A 19,032-nucleotide genomic window follows, 5' to 3' on the forward strand; every position below is an offset into this window, starting at 1 on the left:
TCCGTGGTTGCCGAATGTGGAATTGTTTTTTGCAGAATAATGCCTCATTCAAATGTTGATGTTTTGGTCAGTGATTTCCATCAGTGATTGTGAGTAGAGATGAGTGAAGTTTTAAAAAATTAGATCCGAATTTATTTGCGACAAAGTGTGTTAAAAATCAGCTATTTCCCAGCTGCAGAGAGCCTAGCCTATATATTGGTGTACAACACTGTGCATTGCAGAAACATGCATAGCTAGTCCGCTGTGGTAGTGAAACTGTTACTTTGCGTCAGTATGACAGGCAGTTAACAGGCATCACTCTTAGAATCACTTCACATTTCACTTATTTGGTCAGTTGTGGGGCCAATTGTGACTTTATCCTTACAGGTCAATGTTAGCGTCGGGTATAAAGAATGTGCAGTAGCCCAAGATTGTACTATAGAGTAAAAGAGCGCACTCCTTTTACACAGTCAGCTAATTTCATATAGATTTCTACAGAACCTGCTCTGGTACACACTGATACAAGTAGTGGCCCCATGCCACAGTGGAGAGGGTGTCAGCAGTAAGTTTGTGTTGACATCACTGTTTATTTTTTCCTTTCTTCTGATCCATCATAGGAACAACCCCCAAAAAATTGATCCTGTCTTTTGAGCCTCTGCCTCCACACGAGGCCAAAAAAAAAACAGGAGAGAATCTAAAACAGAGATGACATGTGACATATCATGACAAATCATGAGCATATCCTGATGCAATATAGGAACCATGTGATACAGGCCATAAGGATGCTCCAAAGACATGATCCGTTGTGTTTTTTATTTTGCCGTCCTTCTGACGGATCAGAAGAAGGGTAAAATAAATAGTGATGTCAACAAGGTCAAACAGGGACACTAGTGGCCCCATCACAGAGTGGAGAGGGTGTCAACCACATGAAGAGTGAACATAGACGCCCAGTAACAAAGTAGGGAGGGTGGCAACTGCATGAGGAATCAACATAATGGGCCAGTCACAGAGTGGGGAGGGTTGCAATTGCATGAGGAGTCAAAATAGTGGTCAGTCAGAGTGGGGAGGTGGCAACCACATGAGGAGTCAACATAATGGCCCAGTCACAGAGTGAGGAGGTTTGTAATAGCATGAGGAGTCAATATAGTGGCCCAATCATAGAGTGCTGAGGTGGCAAGAAGCAGATCTCTCCCCAACATCTTGGCTGGGCAGTAGCTGCTGACTCTCCTATAAGCTTGTCCTCTCTGAAAAGTGGAAAATGTGGTAAATGTTTAAACAGCCATAACTAAGGGAAAAACTTAAGGAAAACAGTGGTATGTGAAGAAACTAAATATTGCTTTATGCATAATGCTGCTGCTGCATTAATATATGCTAAATTGATTTTTTGATGAAAACATGACAGTTACCCTTTAAAGTCGTTATCCGAGGGTGGAAATGCCCTCCCATATGCCCGGTCCCTTCACACTAATTCTACTTACCTGGTCCCCGCACTGCCGCAGCTGCTTATCCCTGTGCACGGATGAAAACATCCGGTGTCGGGGGGGGAGGGAGCAGCCAATGGCAGGCGGTGACGGGGGACGAGCCTCCCTAGCGTCACCTGCAAAATCTGTAGTATCAGACCGCAGTTCACACACTTTTTGTGACCACTCTTTAACCCCAATTAGTGCAGCAAGGTGTAATAGAATAGCTCCTATTAGCCAAACTTTACCCTGTTCAGTTTATCCCTGCTCTCTTCCCTATAGTGTGGATAATGCCTCCCTAATATATTATATATATATATTATATTGTTGTATGTCATTTGGAGAACACTTTGTTGATAAATTATATATTTGCTTTTTGATGTATGATGTTGATGTTTGATGTTGGTTCTTACTCTGTTTAGGAGGTTAAAACTGGTAAAACTTTTAGTTTAGTATAAAATAATTAACATTTATAACATTTCTAATTTCTTGAAAAATTACCAACATATATGATTGTGTGCAAAATGACTTTTAAGATGATTTTATCATGATTTTATTTACAGTGGATTAAAAAAAAATGTCTAAATCTATTTTTTCAGTGTGATATGTCAGTATTTAGATATATACATGACCTTAACTTTTTGAATATAGATGCAGAATACAGTTACATGGCATTGATGGATGCAGACTACAAAAGACACCCTAAAAATAAATATATTTCCAATATGATTAATTATACTGTGGATGTGCAATGGACACAGTGCCTATATTGGCATAATAAACAGTGGAATTCAGAAGACTGTTCTCCTCAGAAAGGAACCAAAACCTCTGTGTTTACCTGCAGGTAAGGCACTTTATTGAAAACCCATGTAGATGTACTGTACATGTAGCAACATTTTTGGCATTCAACAATTCTGTAAGTGCCAAAATGTTTATATTTTCTTTTATAATTACTATGTTTCAAATCTGTTCTTTAAACATTATACTGTCTGTTTCTGTGGAGCCAGTGAATTCCATCGATTTAGGCCTCATGCACACGACCGTTTTTCTTTAAGGTCCGCAAAAACGGGGTCCGTAGGTCCGTGATCCGTGACCGTTTTTTCGTCTGTGGGTCTTCCTTGATTTTTGGAGAATCCACGGACATGAAAAAAAAGTCGTTTTGGTGTCCGCCTGGCCGTGCGGAACCAAACGGATCCGTCCTGAATTACAATGCAAGTCAATGGGGACGGATCCGTTTGACGTTGACACAATTTGGTGCAATTGCAAACGGATCCGTTCCCCTTTGACTTTCAATGTAAAGTCAGGAGCACTTTTATACCATCGGATCGGAGTTTTCTCCAATCCGATGGTATATTTTAACTTGAAGCGTCCCCATCACCATGGGAACGCCTCTATGTTAGAATATACCATCGGATTTGAGTTAGATCGTGAAACTCAGATCCGACAGTATATTCTAACACAGAGGCGTTCCCATAGTGATGGGGACGCTTCAAGTTAGAATATCCTACGAACTGTGTACATGATTGCACCCTGCTGCCTGGCAGCACCCGATCTCTTACAGGGGGCTGTGATCCGCACAATTAACCCCTCAGGTGCCGCACCTGAGGGGTTAATTGTGCGTATCATAGCCCCCTGTAAGAGATTAGGTGCTGCCAGGCAGGAGGGGGCAGACCCCCCCTCCATCCCCTGTATTACATTCATTGGTGGCCAGTGCGGCCTCCCCTCTCCCCGCCCCAATTAAAATCACGTTTCGAATCCCCCATCATTGGTGGCCAGTGCAGCCTCACCTCTCCCCCCCCAGTTAAAATCACGTTCCGAATCCCCCATCATTGGTGGCCAGTGCGGCCTCACCTCTCCCCCCCCCCAGTTAAAATCACGTTCCGAATCCCCCATCATTGGTGGCCAGTGCGGCCTCACCTCCCCCCCCCCTTGTTAAAATCACGTTCCGAATCCCCCATCATTGGTGGCCAGTGCGGCCTCACCTCTCCCCCCCCCCTAGTTAAAATCACGTTCCGAATCCCCCATCATTGGTGGCCAGTGCGGCCTCACCTCTCCCCCCCCTAGTTAAAATCACGTTCCGAATCCCCCATCATTGGTGGCCAGTGCAGCCTCACATCTCCCCCCCCCCTCCCTTGTTAAAATCACGTTCCCCCATCATTGGTGGCAGTGGAGAGTTCCGATCGGAGTCCCAGTTTAATCGCTGGGGCTCCGATCGGTAACCATGGCAACCAGGACGCTACTGCAGTCCTGGTTGCCATGGTTACTTGGCAGTTTTTAGAAGCATTATACTTACCTGCGAGCTGCGATGTCTGTGACCGGCCGGGCGCTCCTCCTACTGGTAAGTGAAAGGTCTGTGCGGCGCATTGCTTATAGCACAGACCTGTCACTTACCAGTAGGAGGAGCGCCGGCCGGTCACAGACATCGCAGGTAAGTATAATGCTTCTAAAAATTGCTAAGTAACCATGGCACCCAGGACTGCAGTAGCGTCCTGGTTGCCATGGTTACCGATCGGAGCCCTAGCGATTAAACTGGGACTCCGATCGGAACTCTCCACTGCCACCAATGATGGGGGAACGTGATTTTAACTAGGGGGTGGGAGATGTGAGGCCGCACTGGCCACCAATGATGGGGGATTCGGAACGTGATTTTAACTGGGGGGGGGGGGGGGAGAGGTGAGGCCGCACTGGCCACCAATGATGGGGGATTCGAAACGTGATTTTAACAAGGGGGGGGGGGAGATGTGAGGCTGCACTGGCCATCAATGATGGGGAATTCGGAACGTGATTTTAACAAGGGGGGGGGGAGATGTGAGGCCGCACTGGTCACCAATGATGGGGGATTCGGAACATGATTTTAACAAGGGGGGGGAGAGGTGAGGCCGCACTGGCCACCAATGATGGGCGATTCGGAACGTGATTTTAACAAGGAGGGGGGGAGATGTGAGGCCGCACTGGCCACCGATGATGGGGAATTCGGAACGTGATTTTAACTAGGGGGGAAGGATGTGAGGCCGCACTGGCCACCAATGATGGGGGATTCGGAACGTGATTTTAACTGGGGGGGGGGGAGAGAGAGGGGAGGCCGCACTGGCCACCAATGAATATAATATTGGGGAGGGAGGGGGTCTGCCCCCTCCTGCCTGGCAGCACCTGATCTCTTACAGGGGGCTATGATACGCACAATTAACCCTTTAGGTGCGGCACCTGAGGGGTTAATTGTGCGGATCACAGCCCCCTGTAAAAGATCGGGTGCTGCCAGGCAGCAGGGGGCAGTCATGTACACAGTTCTCAGTATATTCTAACTTGAAGCATCCCCATCACTATGGGAACGCCTCTGTGTTAGAATATACCGTCTGTGTGAGAGTTGCCAACGGCCACGGATCACGGACGCGGATGCCAATCTTGTGTGCATCCGTGTTTTTTCACGGAACCATTGACTTGAATGGGTCCTTGAACCGTTGTCCGTCAAAAAAATAGGACAGGTCATATTTTTTTGACGGACAGGAAACACGGATCACGGCCGCAGATGAACAACGGTGCATTTTCCGAGTTTTCAATGGACCCATTGAAAGTCAATGGGTCCGCAGAAAATCACGAAAAACGGAACAACGGCCACGGATGCACACAACGGTCGTGTGCATGAGGCCTTAGAGAGTTTTGGTTAGTGGTATATGCAGTAATAAGGCATGTACCACTAATTAATTGTTTTCAAAATGGATTTGTATAATTTGAAATGACAACCCATAACAAGTTTTTTTTCTGTTTTAAGCTGTGCACGCCTAGGTTTGTACACCACTGCAAATAGACATGCATCATCTCATTTTAGCATGGAAGATATCTCACAGTTTTTAAGGTAAATAATATGTATTTAAAACTGAATAAACCCTTTTATACCCTATAAACTTTATGGCGCGCATTTATTTAGGCCGGCGTTTTAGACGCTGGTCTTAAAGGGATTCTGTCACCTCTTTTTACCCTATAGAGATGCGGACGGAGCCCTGTGAAGGAGCCCAGCACCGCCTGTATCCACGAATCTCCTCCTTGCTCACAAAGTCAGATCGCCGTAATATCGCGATTCGCGAGCTCGCGCATGCGCAGTGCCGGCATAGTGTTTCTTCCCTGTGCTGGCATCAGCCTCAGGGAAGGAACTGCGCATTCGCGAGCTCGCGCATCACAAGATTACGGCGATCTGACTTTGTGAGCAAGGAGGAGATTCCTGGATACAGGCTGTGCTGGGCTCCTTCACAGGGGGTGTGTGGCTGGGCTCCAGAACGGTTAGTACAGCCCCTTGGGCTCCATACCAGGCAGATTTACATATATATCAAATCATTTTTTACACTCAATAAAACCACTCAGAGATATGGGACAGGTATATTGCGGATATGCTAGCGGTGATCTAGCTGTGCATGTCCGTATCTCTATAGGGTAAAAAGAGGTGACAGAATCCCTTTAAGTCCTATAACTGACGCCAGCGTCTACATAACTTCGGCGCATTCAGTGCTGATTCTAAATGTAAGACAGCTTCCTAGCTATCTTACATTTAGACCATTTTCTACGCCAAAACCAGGTGTAGAAAATGATGAATAAGACGGGCCTGCCGGCCCGCCCAAGCCGCGCACATGCCACTTCCACTTTTGTAGACCTTGGCGACAGAATCTGTGCCAGATATTCGCCACAAAAGTGGCGTATATCTGGGTATAAATGACCCCCTATGTTTTTTTCTTTTATATGCAAATAGGTCTATGCAAGAAGGAGCACAATTTTCTCTTTTATAGGCTCTTGATTATTTTCTCACTCATAGGGAGTCTTTGAGTACCTCCATATTGAAAAATACAGTGGAAAAGTCTGCTATGAATTTTGCCACTGATCCGCAGTAAAGATATATGGGTGTACCCTGGCAGATGTAAGAGTAACTGGGAATTTTGGATTTCAGCATATCAGATCCTTTGTTACTGTGAGAGGCAAGGTGCTGCCAGAGGTGTCTGACAATGGCTTAGTCTACTCTCCCTATTAAAGGAAACCTGCAATCTGCAGGCAGCTTGTTATAGAGCAGGTGGACCTGAGTAGATTGATATATAATTTTGTGGAAAAATATTCAGCAAAACTTGCAGAACCGTGTTTGTAATACACAGGTTTGGTCCTGCTTTGATAAGAGACCAAAGAAAGTTCAGATTTTTTTTTGTTTAACCCCTTGTATGTTGAAAGATAGTTGTGGCATACAAGGGTAAAACAATGGAGGGATCACCTTTTGATCACACCACAAGGATTCCCAGACACAATTCATACCCATACCTTCATAAATGGACCCTAGAGCTGTGTGTTTGAGGCCCTACCACAGCCTTTGTACTTAACCACCTCCCGTCTGCCCGTTGACTATAAACGTCCGGGAGGTTTCTGAACGTCCATTCAGAGATGGCAGCTGCACGCTAATCGTGCAGCTCCAGAGCGGGTTTCCCCCTGTAAGTGACAGCAGGGCAACCCAGAGAGAACTCAGGGACAGTTCACAGGTGTCCCTGCCTTATAGATAGCTGTATACGCTTCCTGTCCCGGCGGTCATGTGAGTGCAGGAGCTGTCGGGTCTTCTACAGACCTCGATCAGCCCTGCACTGAGGCTGTACAGTGTTGTATAGTGCTGTACAGCCTCTCTGGGGGGGTGTATATCCCTGTAACTGAGGCTACTATGTCATCCCGTTACAGGAGAAATCAATAGTGGGGGGAAAAAAAGTGAAGTTAAATATTCCCCAGAGGTCTTGTATGACCTTATGGGGCACGCAAAGTGTAAAATAAAAAAATAAACAAAGGTTTCACATGTAAAAAAAAAAATTCCCCAAGTAAGGAATTAAAAAAAAATCTTAAAAATAGAAAAAAATTACTAAATAATTAAATAGACATACTTGGTATTGCTGCGTCCATGACGGTCGGCTCTATAAATATATCACATGATCCACCCAGTCCGATAAACACCATAAAAAAAAAATTATAAACTGTGTCAAAAAAAGCAATTTTTGTCACCTTACATCACAAAAAGTGCAACTCCAAGTGATCAAAAAGGCACCAATAAAACGCCACCTCATCCAGCAAAAAATGAGTCCCTACATAAGAAAAAAAATAAAAATATAGCTCTCAGAACATGGACACATTAAAACATCATTTTTTGGTTTCGAAAATGCTATTGTGTTAAAGTGAAATAAGTAAAAAAAAGTATACATATTAGGTTTTGCCGGGTCTGTAACAACCAGCTCTATAAAAATATCACATAACTGAACTCCTCGGGTGAACACCGTAAAAAAAAAAAAAAAAACTGTGCCAAAAAAGCCATTTTTTTGTCACCTAACATCACATAAAGTGCAACACAAAGCGATCGAAAAGGCGTATGGCCCCCAAAATAGTACCAATCAAACTGTCACCTCATCCCGCAAAAAATTTGACCCTAACTAAGACAATCAGTTAAAAAATAAAAAAAAACTATGGCTCTTAGACTATGGAGACACTAAAACATCATATTTTTTTGTTTCAAAAATGCTATTATTGTGTAAAACTTAAATAAGAAAAAGTATATATATTAGGTATCGCCACGTCCTTAACAATCTGCTCTATAAAAATGTCACATGACCTAACCCCTCAGGTGAACACTGTAAATTAAAAGTACAACTAGAGACAAAACGGACGGCACTCACCATTTTGCTCTATAACAATCTTCTCTTTATTTTCGGTGGGTATACAAGAGTGTACCAGCTGAATAGGCGACGGCCGTTTCGCACCTTAGTGCTTCTTCTGGCCCTTAATCAAGTGATCCCTTCACCTGCTCTTTTGAAAGAGTCAGCCTGTGTCGCGGTATTACCTGCGCCCAACAGGTACTACACCGGCCCGGCGCCTGCCCCTGTGCGTCAGCGTAAGCCGCGTCACAACTGAAAGACAACACAATAAAACACAACTTTAAAATAGTACCATTATTTTTCAATTCTACATGCAACATGTTAGCAAGAGAAATTGGGTCCCTATAGGAATATCCCCATTGCGTCTGCAGGGGTCCCATTGCGTCTGCAACTTGCAGAGAAAGAGGTCCGCCTATATTGGACTATCAGCTCTTTAAGATCATACCAAGAGAGCAGGCGGGTCCCAAGAGGGCTCAGAATATACAAAGAGATGTCGCAATTTCAAGACGACACGGATTTTGCTCTGGAATGGCAGAATATGCATCTGGAGTTCTCTCTGAAGATACAAGATACAGTATTAAAAAGAAATGAAAAAGAATATCAAAACATCAAGATGGAGCTAGATAAAGCTAAGGTAGAGCTGGCAACCCGCCTCACTGAAAAGCAGTTCAGCGCCTTTGAAAAACGCCTGGAGACCAGACTGATTACCACACAGAGTGATGTCAAAGAAAAGAAAAGGGACAAGTTCCTGCGAGACAAACAGGACTTTGACGGAGATAGGGTGTTTAATTGGAATCCCAATAACCGCACAAAGAATCGCAGGCAGCCGCGGAGGAGGAGTGACTACTGGACCACTGACTCGGACTCTAGTCACTCTGATGACACTATGACACAGGCTCCCACAGTGCGGAGTAATAGTCAAGGGGCCCAGTCCCCTTTGGGTCACACACAAGAAGGGGGAGGAGCAAAGGGAAAAACATACAAAAAACAGGGACACAAAAGAAAGCAGGTGTCCTGGAGGAACTAGGAGATCCATCACCCCCACATGCTTCACAGAACCTGGTGATCAACCTGACCGGCTCCGTGCTTCCACCAGTCCTCAATCGGGGGCTCAACTACAGCCTGGTGGAGCAGTTTGACCCGGTCGGGTTTGAGATAGACCTGTACAAGGCAGTTAGAAAGCTCACTTTGAATAAGTTATTCAGCAGGATCCCACCTACTAAGAAGGAAGTAAGGGAGGGGGAGTCGCCAGCAGTGATAGGACCCCTGGGGTTTAGTACCACGGCCAATTTTAACCCTACAGAGGTAGAGTGTCTGGAATGGATGACGGGATCATCACTTGACACCCCTGCTCCACAACAGGAGAGAGAAAGGGTTGATTTTCGGGGAGGCATCAGGTCCACATTTAATCCCCCCTTGTCGGCTGGCAGTTCTATTGACGTGTTCCAACAAAAGGTCCTAGAAGGGGTGAAGGCTTTAGTATACCCGAGGGCAGCCAAAAATTTGGATGTTGGAGAAGAAAAGGCCTTAAAATGGCTACAAACACGTGAAGACATCATTATAAAGCCAGCAGACAAGGGGGGTAATGTGGTCCTGATGACGAAAGAATACTATGTGACAGAGGCTCAGCGGCAGTTGCACAATAAGGAGGTTTATGAGGTGGTACAAGTAGACCCCATACATCAGATGCAGGGACTGTTGAGGAGGTTACTCCACAAACATTGCGAGTGCAATACCCTGTCGCAAAAAATGGCAGAAAAATTACTGCCACTCTTCCCCTCGAAGCCATCATGGTATTTTGTGCCCAAGGTCCACAAGTCACTGACCCAGCCTCCTGGCAGACCCATTGTGTCCGGGGTTGGGTCAGTGACTGAACCCCTGTCCAAGTACGTGGATTGGCTGCTTAGACCCATGGTGAGCAACATACCCTCATACGTCAGGGACACGTTGGACCTCCTCCAGATGCTAAGGTCTATACCTTGGCAGGAGGGTTTCCGACTGGTGTCCCTAGACGCTGAGAGCCTGTATACGCGCATCCCCCAGGATGAAGGCATCGGAGTAGTCACGGACATTTTGTCCAGGACGGGCAAAAGTGAGAAGTTTTCCAGTTTCATTCGTGATGCACTGGGATTCATCCTCAAGCACAATGCCTTCAGGTTTGGGGATGCGTGGTACAGGCAAAAGTTCGGGACCGCCATGGGTACGCCGGTATCATGTACTTTTGCGAATTTGTATTTAGCAAAATTCGAGGACAGGTACGTGTATGCACTCTCTAATCCCTTTCTTTCATGTATCCACACATACTTGAGATACATCGATGATGTGCTCATAGTGTGGACAGGGACAGAGCTGGAGTTTACCAATTTTGTACAGTATCTTAACCAGGTGAACGACATGAACATGTTGTTCACGCATAAGTTTGGTGGTGACCGACTGGAATTTCTAGACGTTGAGATCTCCGTGAGGGATGGCGAGCCAACGGCCACCAACTCGCTTTTACATTTCTCCAGTTACCATGCACCCAGTGTCAAGAGGGCGGTACCCTATGGCCAGTTTGTCCGTTTAAAACGGATTAATAGGTTTTAGGTTGATTACAACCGTCAGGCCTTGGAGCTAAAGAATAGACTTCTGGCCAAGGGGTATCCCCTTAGACTACTGAATCAGGCCATGAAGAAGGCCGACCACATCAAACCCCAAATCTGCCCTGTACCCATTGGGAATGTGCAGATAGAGAGAGCAAGGCCTGATGAGGGCTCCCACCCCTTTGTCTTCTCTTTCAAGTATGGACCCATGGCCTCTCTTATTAAAAGGTCATAAAGGACAACTGGTCCATACTTGAAAGAGACGAATCATTAAGGGGGATAAATAACGTGGCACCGATCATAGCGTTCAGAAGATGTCACACTTTGAGGGACAAGTTAGTCCACAGCAGGTTCCTAGAGAAGAAACCTACCACATGGTTAGAGAATTGGGGACCAAAAGGAAACCGCAGGTGCGGACATTGTTCGTGCTGTAGGTTTAATCCCCAATGGAGCACTTTAAGGTTTGGAGGGATACAGTATAAAGTGAATACCCTCATCACCTGTAAAAGCAAATACGTGGTGTACCTTATTAAGTGTGCATGTGGTAGGTTTTATATAGGCAAAACGATCAGGTGTTTCCAGGAGAAGATTAGGGAACACATAAACTCACTGTCCACGGGAAAAGGTTGCATACGACTGATAGATCATGTGAGGGAGGAGCAAGCAGGTAACCATCTCACCCTTAGCTTTGCCGGTATAGAAGTAATACAGAGTCTACCACAGGGGGGCGATAGACACAAGGAACTCCTCAGAAGAGAGAGTAAATGGATCCTACGTGCAGACGCAATGGGACCCCTGGGGTTAAACGATAAAATCGACATGGGGATATTCCTATAGGGACCCGATTTCTCTTGCTAACATGTTGCATGTAAAATTGAAAAATAATGGTACTATTTTAAAGTTGTGTTTTATTGTGTTGTTTTTCAGTTGTGACGCGGCTTACGCTGACGCACAGGGGCAGGCGCCGGGCCGGTGCAGTACCTGTTGGGCGCAGGTAATTACCGCGTCACAGGCTGAATCTCTCAAAAGAGCAGGTGAAGGGATCACTTGATTAAGGGCCAGAAGAAGCACTAAGGTGCGAAACGGCCGTTGCCTATTCAGCTGGTACACTCTTGTATATATTGTCCGCTACCCACCGAAAATAAAGAGAAGATTGTTATAGCGCAAAATGGTGAGTGCCGTCCGTTTTGTCTATAGTTGTACTTGAAATTATTGATTCGTAACTGTCTTGTTACACGTGGGACAGAGCACCACCGGTAGCACGATCTTAAAGGTTTCTATCACTTCGTTTCACCTATTTAGCTTTCAGACACTAGCGATCCGCTAGTGTCTGCTTTATCTAACCATCCTAATATAAGAGCTTATTGTCCTGCCGTTTAGCTAAAAAAAGAACTTATATAGATATGCAAATGAGCCTCTAGGTGCTATGGGGGCGTGATTCCGGAGCATTGCATTCCGGAGGAGATGGGCGGGCTGGAGGGACGTGCTGGGCGGCGGCAGTTTGTTAAGGTAGACGGAGCCTCTAGGTGCTAATCACGCCCCCATAGCACCTAGAGGCTCATTTGCATATCTATATAAGTTATTTTTTTAGCTAAACGGCAGGACAATAAGCTCTTATATTAGGATGGTTAGATAAAGCAGACACTAGCGGATCGCTAGTGTCTGAAAGCTAAATAGGTGAAACGAAGTGATAGAAACCTTTAAGATCGTGCAGACTCACCTGCTTATTTCCCAATTGACGAGCTGCTGCTACAGGAAAAGGGGCGTATCTTACTCACATGCAGTGCCACTCTGTCTTTTTCTACAGCCTTTATTGAACACTGTAAATTAAATAAATAAAAACTGTGCTAAAACAACAAATTTTTTGGTCACCTTGCCCCATAAAGTGTTATAATGAATGATCAAAAAATCATATGTACCCATAAATGGTACCAATAAAAATGTCAACTCTTCCTGAAAAAAACGAGCCCCTGCACAAGACGATCGGCATAAAAATAAAATGTAGATTTTAAACAAAAAATGCTTTATTATGTAAAACTGAAACAAACGAAAGTAGACATATTTAATATCATTGCGTCCGTAACAACCTGCTCTATAAAAATAGTACATGATCTACCCTATCAGATGAATGTTGTAAAAAATAAAAACAGTGCCAAAACAGTCCTTTTTTGGTTACCTTGCCTCACAAAAAATGTAATATAGAGCAATTAAAGGGTTAACAAAGTATGTAAAATCAGTTTTAAGTAACCTTAAGGCTTCATGCACACGGCCGTGTTCCGCGGCCGAGAGTGGTCCGTGGTAACCCGGCCGGGATTCCGTCTGACAGCAGGAGCGCACAGCGTCATTGGTTGCTATGACACCGTGCGCTTCATGCCGCCGCTGCTGTACAGTGATACACTCGTATAGATCATACGAGTGTATCACTGTACAGCAGCGGCGGCATGAAGCGCATGGTGTCATAGCAACCAATGACGCCGTGCGCTCCTGCTGTCAGAAGAAATCCTGGCCAGGTTACCACGGACCGCTCTCGGCCGCGGAACACGGCTGTGTGCATGAGGCCTAAGTGTGTAGTTTCTACAATGGGGTCATTTATGGGAGGTATCCACTATGTAAGCCCCACAAAATTACTTCAGACCTGAACTGGTCCTTAAAAAGTGGGTTTTGGAAATTTTCTTAAAAACTTTAAGAATTGCTTCTAAAATTCTAAGCCTTCTAACGTCCTAAAAAAATAAAATGACATTTACAAAATGATGCCAACATAAAGTAGACATATGGGGAATGTTAAGTAATAAATATTTTATGAGGAAGTGTAGTAGCCAGCTACATTTGTACTCTGCTCAGAAATGAGCCTTTAGTTACGCCCCTGTCAGAAGCCCAAGGCAGATGGGCGTTGCTCAGTCTAAAAGAAGCGCTACCCTCAATATATACTACAAGAAAATTTAGACTAGCACATTCATATACATAGTCACAGGTGCATATCTATAAAGCAAACATGGTTGAAGTAAATGGGGCAAAAGAGTGCATCTAAGTGAAGAGTGAGATTCACAGGTGCCAGTACCGGGAAATGACGGGTTGTATCGATGCAATCTCTCTGTTGTTTGATCTTTGCCTATACAACAGCGAAGTCAGACTGTGAGAAAAAGGATAATGTGCAAACACACAAACATCTGTATGAATAGGAGCTAACAATTTGTATTTCTCTTTTTCAGTACAAGTAAAAATGTGGTCCCAACCATCGTTGTTGTAATTTGTACTTTGCTCTACATTGTACTGATGTTTTTTGGTAAAATTAAGGACCAACATGAAGATCAAAAAGATGGCTTTGTGTTTCTTCAGGATAATTCTCCAAACGACCAACAGCAGTATGCAATTATGGTTGATGTAGGTTTTAGATCTAGACCGAAGACTACAGCTAAGGTAATGTGATATTGATACTGAAGCTCTAGGGATCCGATGTTGCAGGTTTTTCTTAAACCCAGGTCTAGCAGTTTAAGGCCTCATGCACGCGACCGATCCGCAAAAAACGGAAGCCGCCCGTGTGCCTTCCGCAATTTGCGGAACGGAACGGGCGGCCGTCAATATAAATGCCTATTCTTGTCCGCAAAGCGCGGACAAAAATAGGACATGTTATATGTTTTTTAGCGGGGCCGCGGAATGGAGCAACGGATGCGGACAGCACACGGAGTGCTGTCCGCATCTTTTGCGGCCCCATTGAAGTGAATGTAATTGTCCAGCTAAATCAATATAAATCAATAAAGAAGGATCACAGAGTCAATATAATGTCCAGCAGTATTGATCCCTTTAAAACATAACTTTTACTATTCAAATTATAAAATAATACCACCGTAGTGGTTCACCAGTGAACAATGATAAGACGAACAACAATAATCAAGGATACAGAGTGTTCCTGGGAGCCAGCCGTGGATACACCTATAGAGTGGTGAGTGAACACAAGGCAGCTAAGGGGAGCAGTGGGCAAAACTATACTCTCCCTATGCTCACCCTGGCTAAGACCTCAGCCCAGGGACGTCCCCTGATGGTGGAGACTCCCTGTTCTCGTTCCTGGGCTGACTGCCCTGCGTTTACCCTCCTCTCCAAAAATAACAAAATGTGCTCCCCAGGAAGCTGACGGGTGTAGTAATGCGTCCCTGGTAACTAAATACCCTCAGGGACACCAATAGATAAAGACCAGATCAATATGCAGGTGAATTGGATAGATATCACCTATATATATAAGGGACCAAGCACAGGGGCATCATAACGGTGCGTTCCCAGGCTGGTTCCACAAAAGCCCCTACGCGTTTCCCCTATTGCTAGGTTCATCAGGGGGCATTCATGGTCAAAGATACAACCATCAATCAAATGATAAATCAAAGATACTTAGGATATAGTTGAGGCAACAGGACCAGAGACGCAGATGATATTAAGCATAGGACCAAGGGACCCGTTTGATATGTCCCACTTAATATCCTGTGCAGTCAGGAGGCTAGAGGGCCCACAAGATAAGGGCCAGCACTTCACCCAGGAAGCTGTGAGCAAAAAATTGTATGCAGTATGAAACACACTACATGCCATGATGTAGTGGCGGCTCGGATGCGGACCCAAACAATGGCCGTGTGCATGAGGCCTAATAAAAAGAACCATTGCGGACCCATTCATTTCTATGGGGCCGCACTATGTGCTGCCCGGATCCGGAATTGCGGACCCGCACTTCCAGATCCGCAATTCCGTTCCTGAAAAAAATAGAACATGTCCTATTCTTGTCCGAAATTGTGGACAAAAATAGGCATTTTCTATTAAGTGCCGGCGATGTGCGGTCCGCAAAATGCGGAACGCACATTGCCGGTGTCCGTGTTTTGCGGATCCGTGGATCCGCAAAACACTTATGGACGTGTAAATGGACCCTTAATGCTGTATGCACTCCAGATGCATTCAAGTTTCCCAGAATAATGGTTATATGCAAGTCCACTTTCACGCTCGCGTTTTGGCTTTCGAGATCCGTACAGGGCTCTCACAAGCAGTCCAAAACGGATAAGTTTGCATTCTAATGCATTCTGAGTGGAAAATGCATCAGAATGCATCGGTTTGCATCAGTTCAGTCTCCAAACGCTTGCAGCGTTTTGGTGTCCGTCTGATGAAACTGAGCCAAACGGATCAGTTCTGACACACAATGTAAGTCAATGGAGACGGATCCGTTTTCATTGACACAATCTGGCACAATAGAAAACGGATCCGTCCTCCGTTGACTTTCAATGGTGTTCAAGACGGATCCGTCTTGGCTATGTTAAAGATAATACAAACTGATCCGTTCTGAAGGATGCAGATGGTTGTATTATCTGAACGGATCCACCATGACGGATCCGCACAAAACACGAGAGTGAAAGTAGCCATAGTACAATGTGTAATGAATTAAAAGTTATATAAATCATATGAAGTTACACACATTGGATTATAACAATAGAGGAGCAGTTTGACAAATATTAAGCTGTGCAATGTTTAACATTTTATATTACTACCTGAATGGACACTTAGTAAGGAATACTCACTTATTCAATAATCTTATTATAGGTTCACATTATTTTACATGGTGAGGATGGTGTTTCTGAAACTCGTGAACTGTATTGTCCAGATAAGCCTCTGTTTGAAAGAAATTCACGACATATATTTATAATGAGGTAAATAAATATATAGTCATGTTATATTACTGTACCTTTGCAGTAGTGATATTTATTACATATTGCTCTATGTTGTACAGATGTAGCAGGGTTTACACACAAACTCTTAACTCATTGCGTTATCTTGAAACAAAAGCCATTGAAAAGCTATTGAAGGTGTTTACTTAATGCATTTAGTTTAGATAACACGTCTCATAAAGCATGTGTGTTAACTCTACTACATCTTTAAATCTCAATTTTTTTTATTAAGTGTTCTTGCATGGCAAGACCACTTACTGTTATCTCACATATATATTCTTATTATAGCCAAATTTACCACCCTAACTCCTCCCACAGTTTTTACACTACATAGACAGTAATATACCGAAACATGCAGATTGTTCCCGATTGGTGTGCTATTACTTTGTGGAAAGCTTCGCTGAATGGTTCACGAAATATCAGCGTTTTTGTGACAAAATTGGTCCCATAGGTATGAATGGCATAATGTTCAAAACTAGAGTGGGAGCGGACAAAAACTGAGCTGAAAAATCAGGGCATGATTTCTAAACTGCCACCACTCCCTCATTTTCAAGCCCACCTACACAAATCTTATATCAAAACGTTCAGCTATCCCTGCTGCCACTAACTACGACTAACCCATAGTCCTGATAGTTTTCACAATATGACCATTTGTTTGCAACTCACGCCACCCATCGACATTCATTGAAACTCCACTCTAGCCACCTCAAATTTGAAGGGCAATTTCTAAACTGCAACTGTGCCTTCATTTTTAATACTTCAGAGGTCTGGGTCTTGTGATTCTCACAATATAAAGCTCTTCGCTGTAGGATTTATAATTTTTAAACTACAACCGTTTGAAGATGGCAACCGCCAGTGAAGTGAGCACGTTGGAGCAGTTTGTTTTTAACCGCTCTTCTCTGCCCTTGCTGTAGAGTGAGTTGCCATAGGAACCTAGGTGTGTGAGCAGCCAGCAGAGTGGCAAAAGCTAGAGTGTGAGCTGAAAAATCAGGACATGATTTCTAAACTGCCACCACTCCCTCATTTTCAAGCCCACCTACACAAATCGGCTGCTAATGTTTTTATAAATTTATGTTTTAATGTAACTGTGAAGCACTTTGGGCAACAACATTGCCATTAAATGTGCTATATATATACACTGCTCAAAAAAATAAAGGGAACACTTAAACAACACAATGTAACTCCAAGTCAATCACACTTCTGTGAAATCAAACTGTCCACTTAGGAAGCAACACTGAGTGACAAATCAATTTCACATGCTGTTGTGCAAATGGGATAGACAACAGGTGGAAATTATAGGCAATTAGCAAGACACCCCCAATAAAGAAGTGGTTCTGCAGGTGGTAACCACAGACCACTTCTCAGTTCCTATGCTTCCTGGCTGATGTTTTGGTCACTTTTGAATGCTGGCGGTGCTTTCACTCTAGTGGTAGCATGAGACGGAGTCTACAACCCACACAAGTGGCTCAGGTAGTGCAGCTTATCCAGGATGGCACATCAATGCGAGCTGTGGCAAGAAGGTTTGCTGTGTCTGTCAGCGTAGTGTCCAGAGCATGGAGGCGCTACCAGGAGACAGGCCAGTACATCAGGAGACATGGAGGAGGCCGTAGGAGGGCAACAACCCAGCAGCAGGACCGCTACCTCCACCTTTGTGCAAGGAGGAACAGGAGGAGCACTGCCAGAGGCCTGCAAAATGACCTCCAGCAGACCACAAATGTGCATGTGTCTGCTCAAACGGTCAGAAACAGATTACATGAGGGTGATATGAGGGCCCGACGTCCACAGGTGGGGGTTGTGCTCACAGCCAAACACCGTGCAGGACGTTTGGCATTTGCCAGAGAACACCAAAATTGGAAATTCGCCACTGGCGCCCTGTGCTCTTCAAAGATGAAAGCAGGTTCACACTGAGCATATGTGACAGACGTGACAGAGTCTGGAGACGCCGTGGAGAACGTTCTGCTGCCTGCAACATCCTCCAGCATGACCAGTTTGGCATTGGGCCGCACAGCCCTCCATGTGCTCGCCAGAGGTAGCCTGACTGCCATTAGGTACCGAGATGAGATCCTCAGACCCCTTGTGAGACCATATGTTGGTGCGGTTGGCCCTGGGTTCCTCCTAATGCAAGACAATGCTAAACCTCATGTGGCTGGAGTGTGTCAGCAGTTCCTGCAAGACGAAGGCATTGATGCTATGGACTGGTCCGCCCATTCCCCAGACCTGAATCCAATTGAGCAAATCTGGGACATCATGTCTCGCTCTATCCACCAACGTCACGTTGCACCACAGACTGTCCAGGAGTTGGCAGATGCTTTAGTCCAGGTCTGGGAGGAGATCCCTCAGGAGACCGTCCGCCACCTCATCAGGAGCATGCACAGGCGTTGTAGGGAGGTCATACAGGCACGTGGAGGCCACACACACTACTGAACCTCATTTTGACTTGTTTTAAGGACATTACATCAAAGTTGGATCAGCCTGTAGTGTGTTTTTCCACTTTAATTTTGAGTGTGACTCCAAATCCAGACCTCCATGGGTTGAAAAATTTGATTTCCATTTTTTTTATTGTTGTGGGATTTTGTTGTCAGCACATTCAACTATGTAAAGAACAAAGTATTTCAGAAGAATATTTAATTAACTCAGATCTAGGATGTGTTATTTTTGTGTT

At 44.8% G+C, this 19,032-nt stretch overlaps 1 protein-coding gene across 2 annotated transcripts in view; it reads left to right on the plus strand.

Annotated features, from left to right (window-relative positions):
- The window catches only part of PKD1L1 (polycystin 1 like 1, transient receptor potential channel interacting), a 492,422-nt gene that overhangs the window by 282,062 nt on the left and 191,328 nt on the right, over positions 1-19,032 (plus strand). For both annotated transcript variants that reach the window (XM_040432599.1, XM_040432598.1), the window contains exons 39-42: positions 2,091-2,283; positions 5,209-5,292; positions 13,887-14,094; positions 16,246-16,352. In XM_040432599.1, coding sequence (XP_040288533.1) covers positions 2,091-2,283; positions 5,209-5,292; positions 13,887-14,094; positions 16,246-16,352 — 592 coding nt within the window. The remainder of the gene's footprint in view (positions 1-2,090; positions 2,284-5,208; positions 5,293-13,886; positions 14,095-16,245; positions 16,353-19,032) is intronic.

The sequence above is a fragment of the Bufo bufo genome, chromosome 5 (genome assembly GCF_905171765.1).
Source record: "Bufo bufo chromosome 5, aBufBuf1.1, whole genome shotgun sequence".
NCBI classification, from domain to species: Eukaryota; Metazoa; Chordata; class Amphibia; order Anura; family Bufonidae; genus Bufo; species Bufo bufo.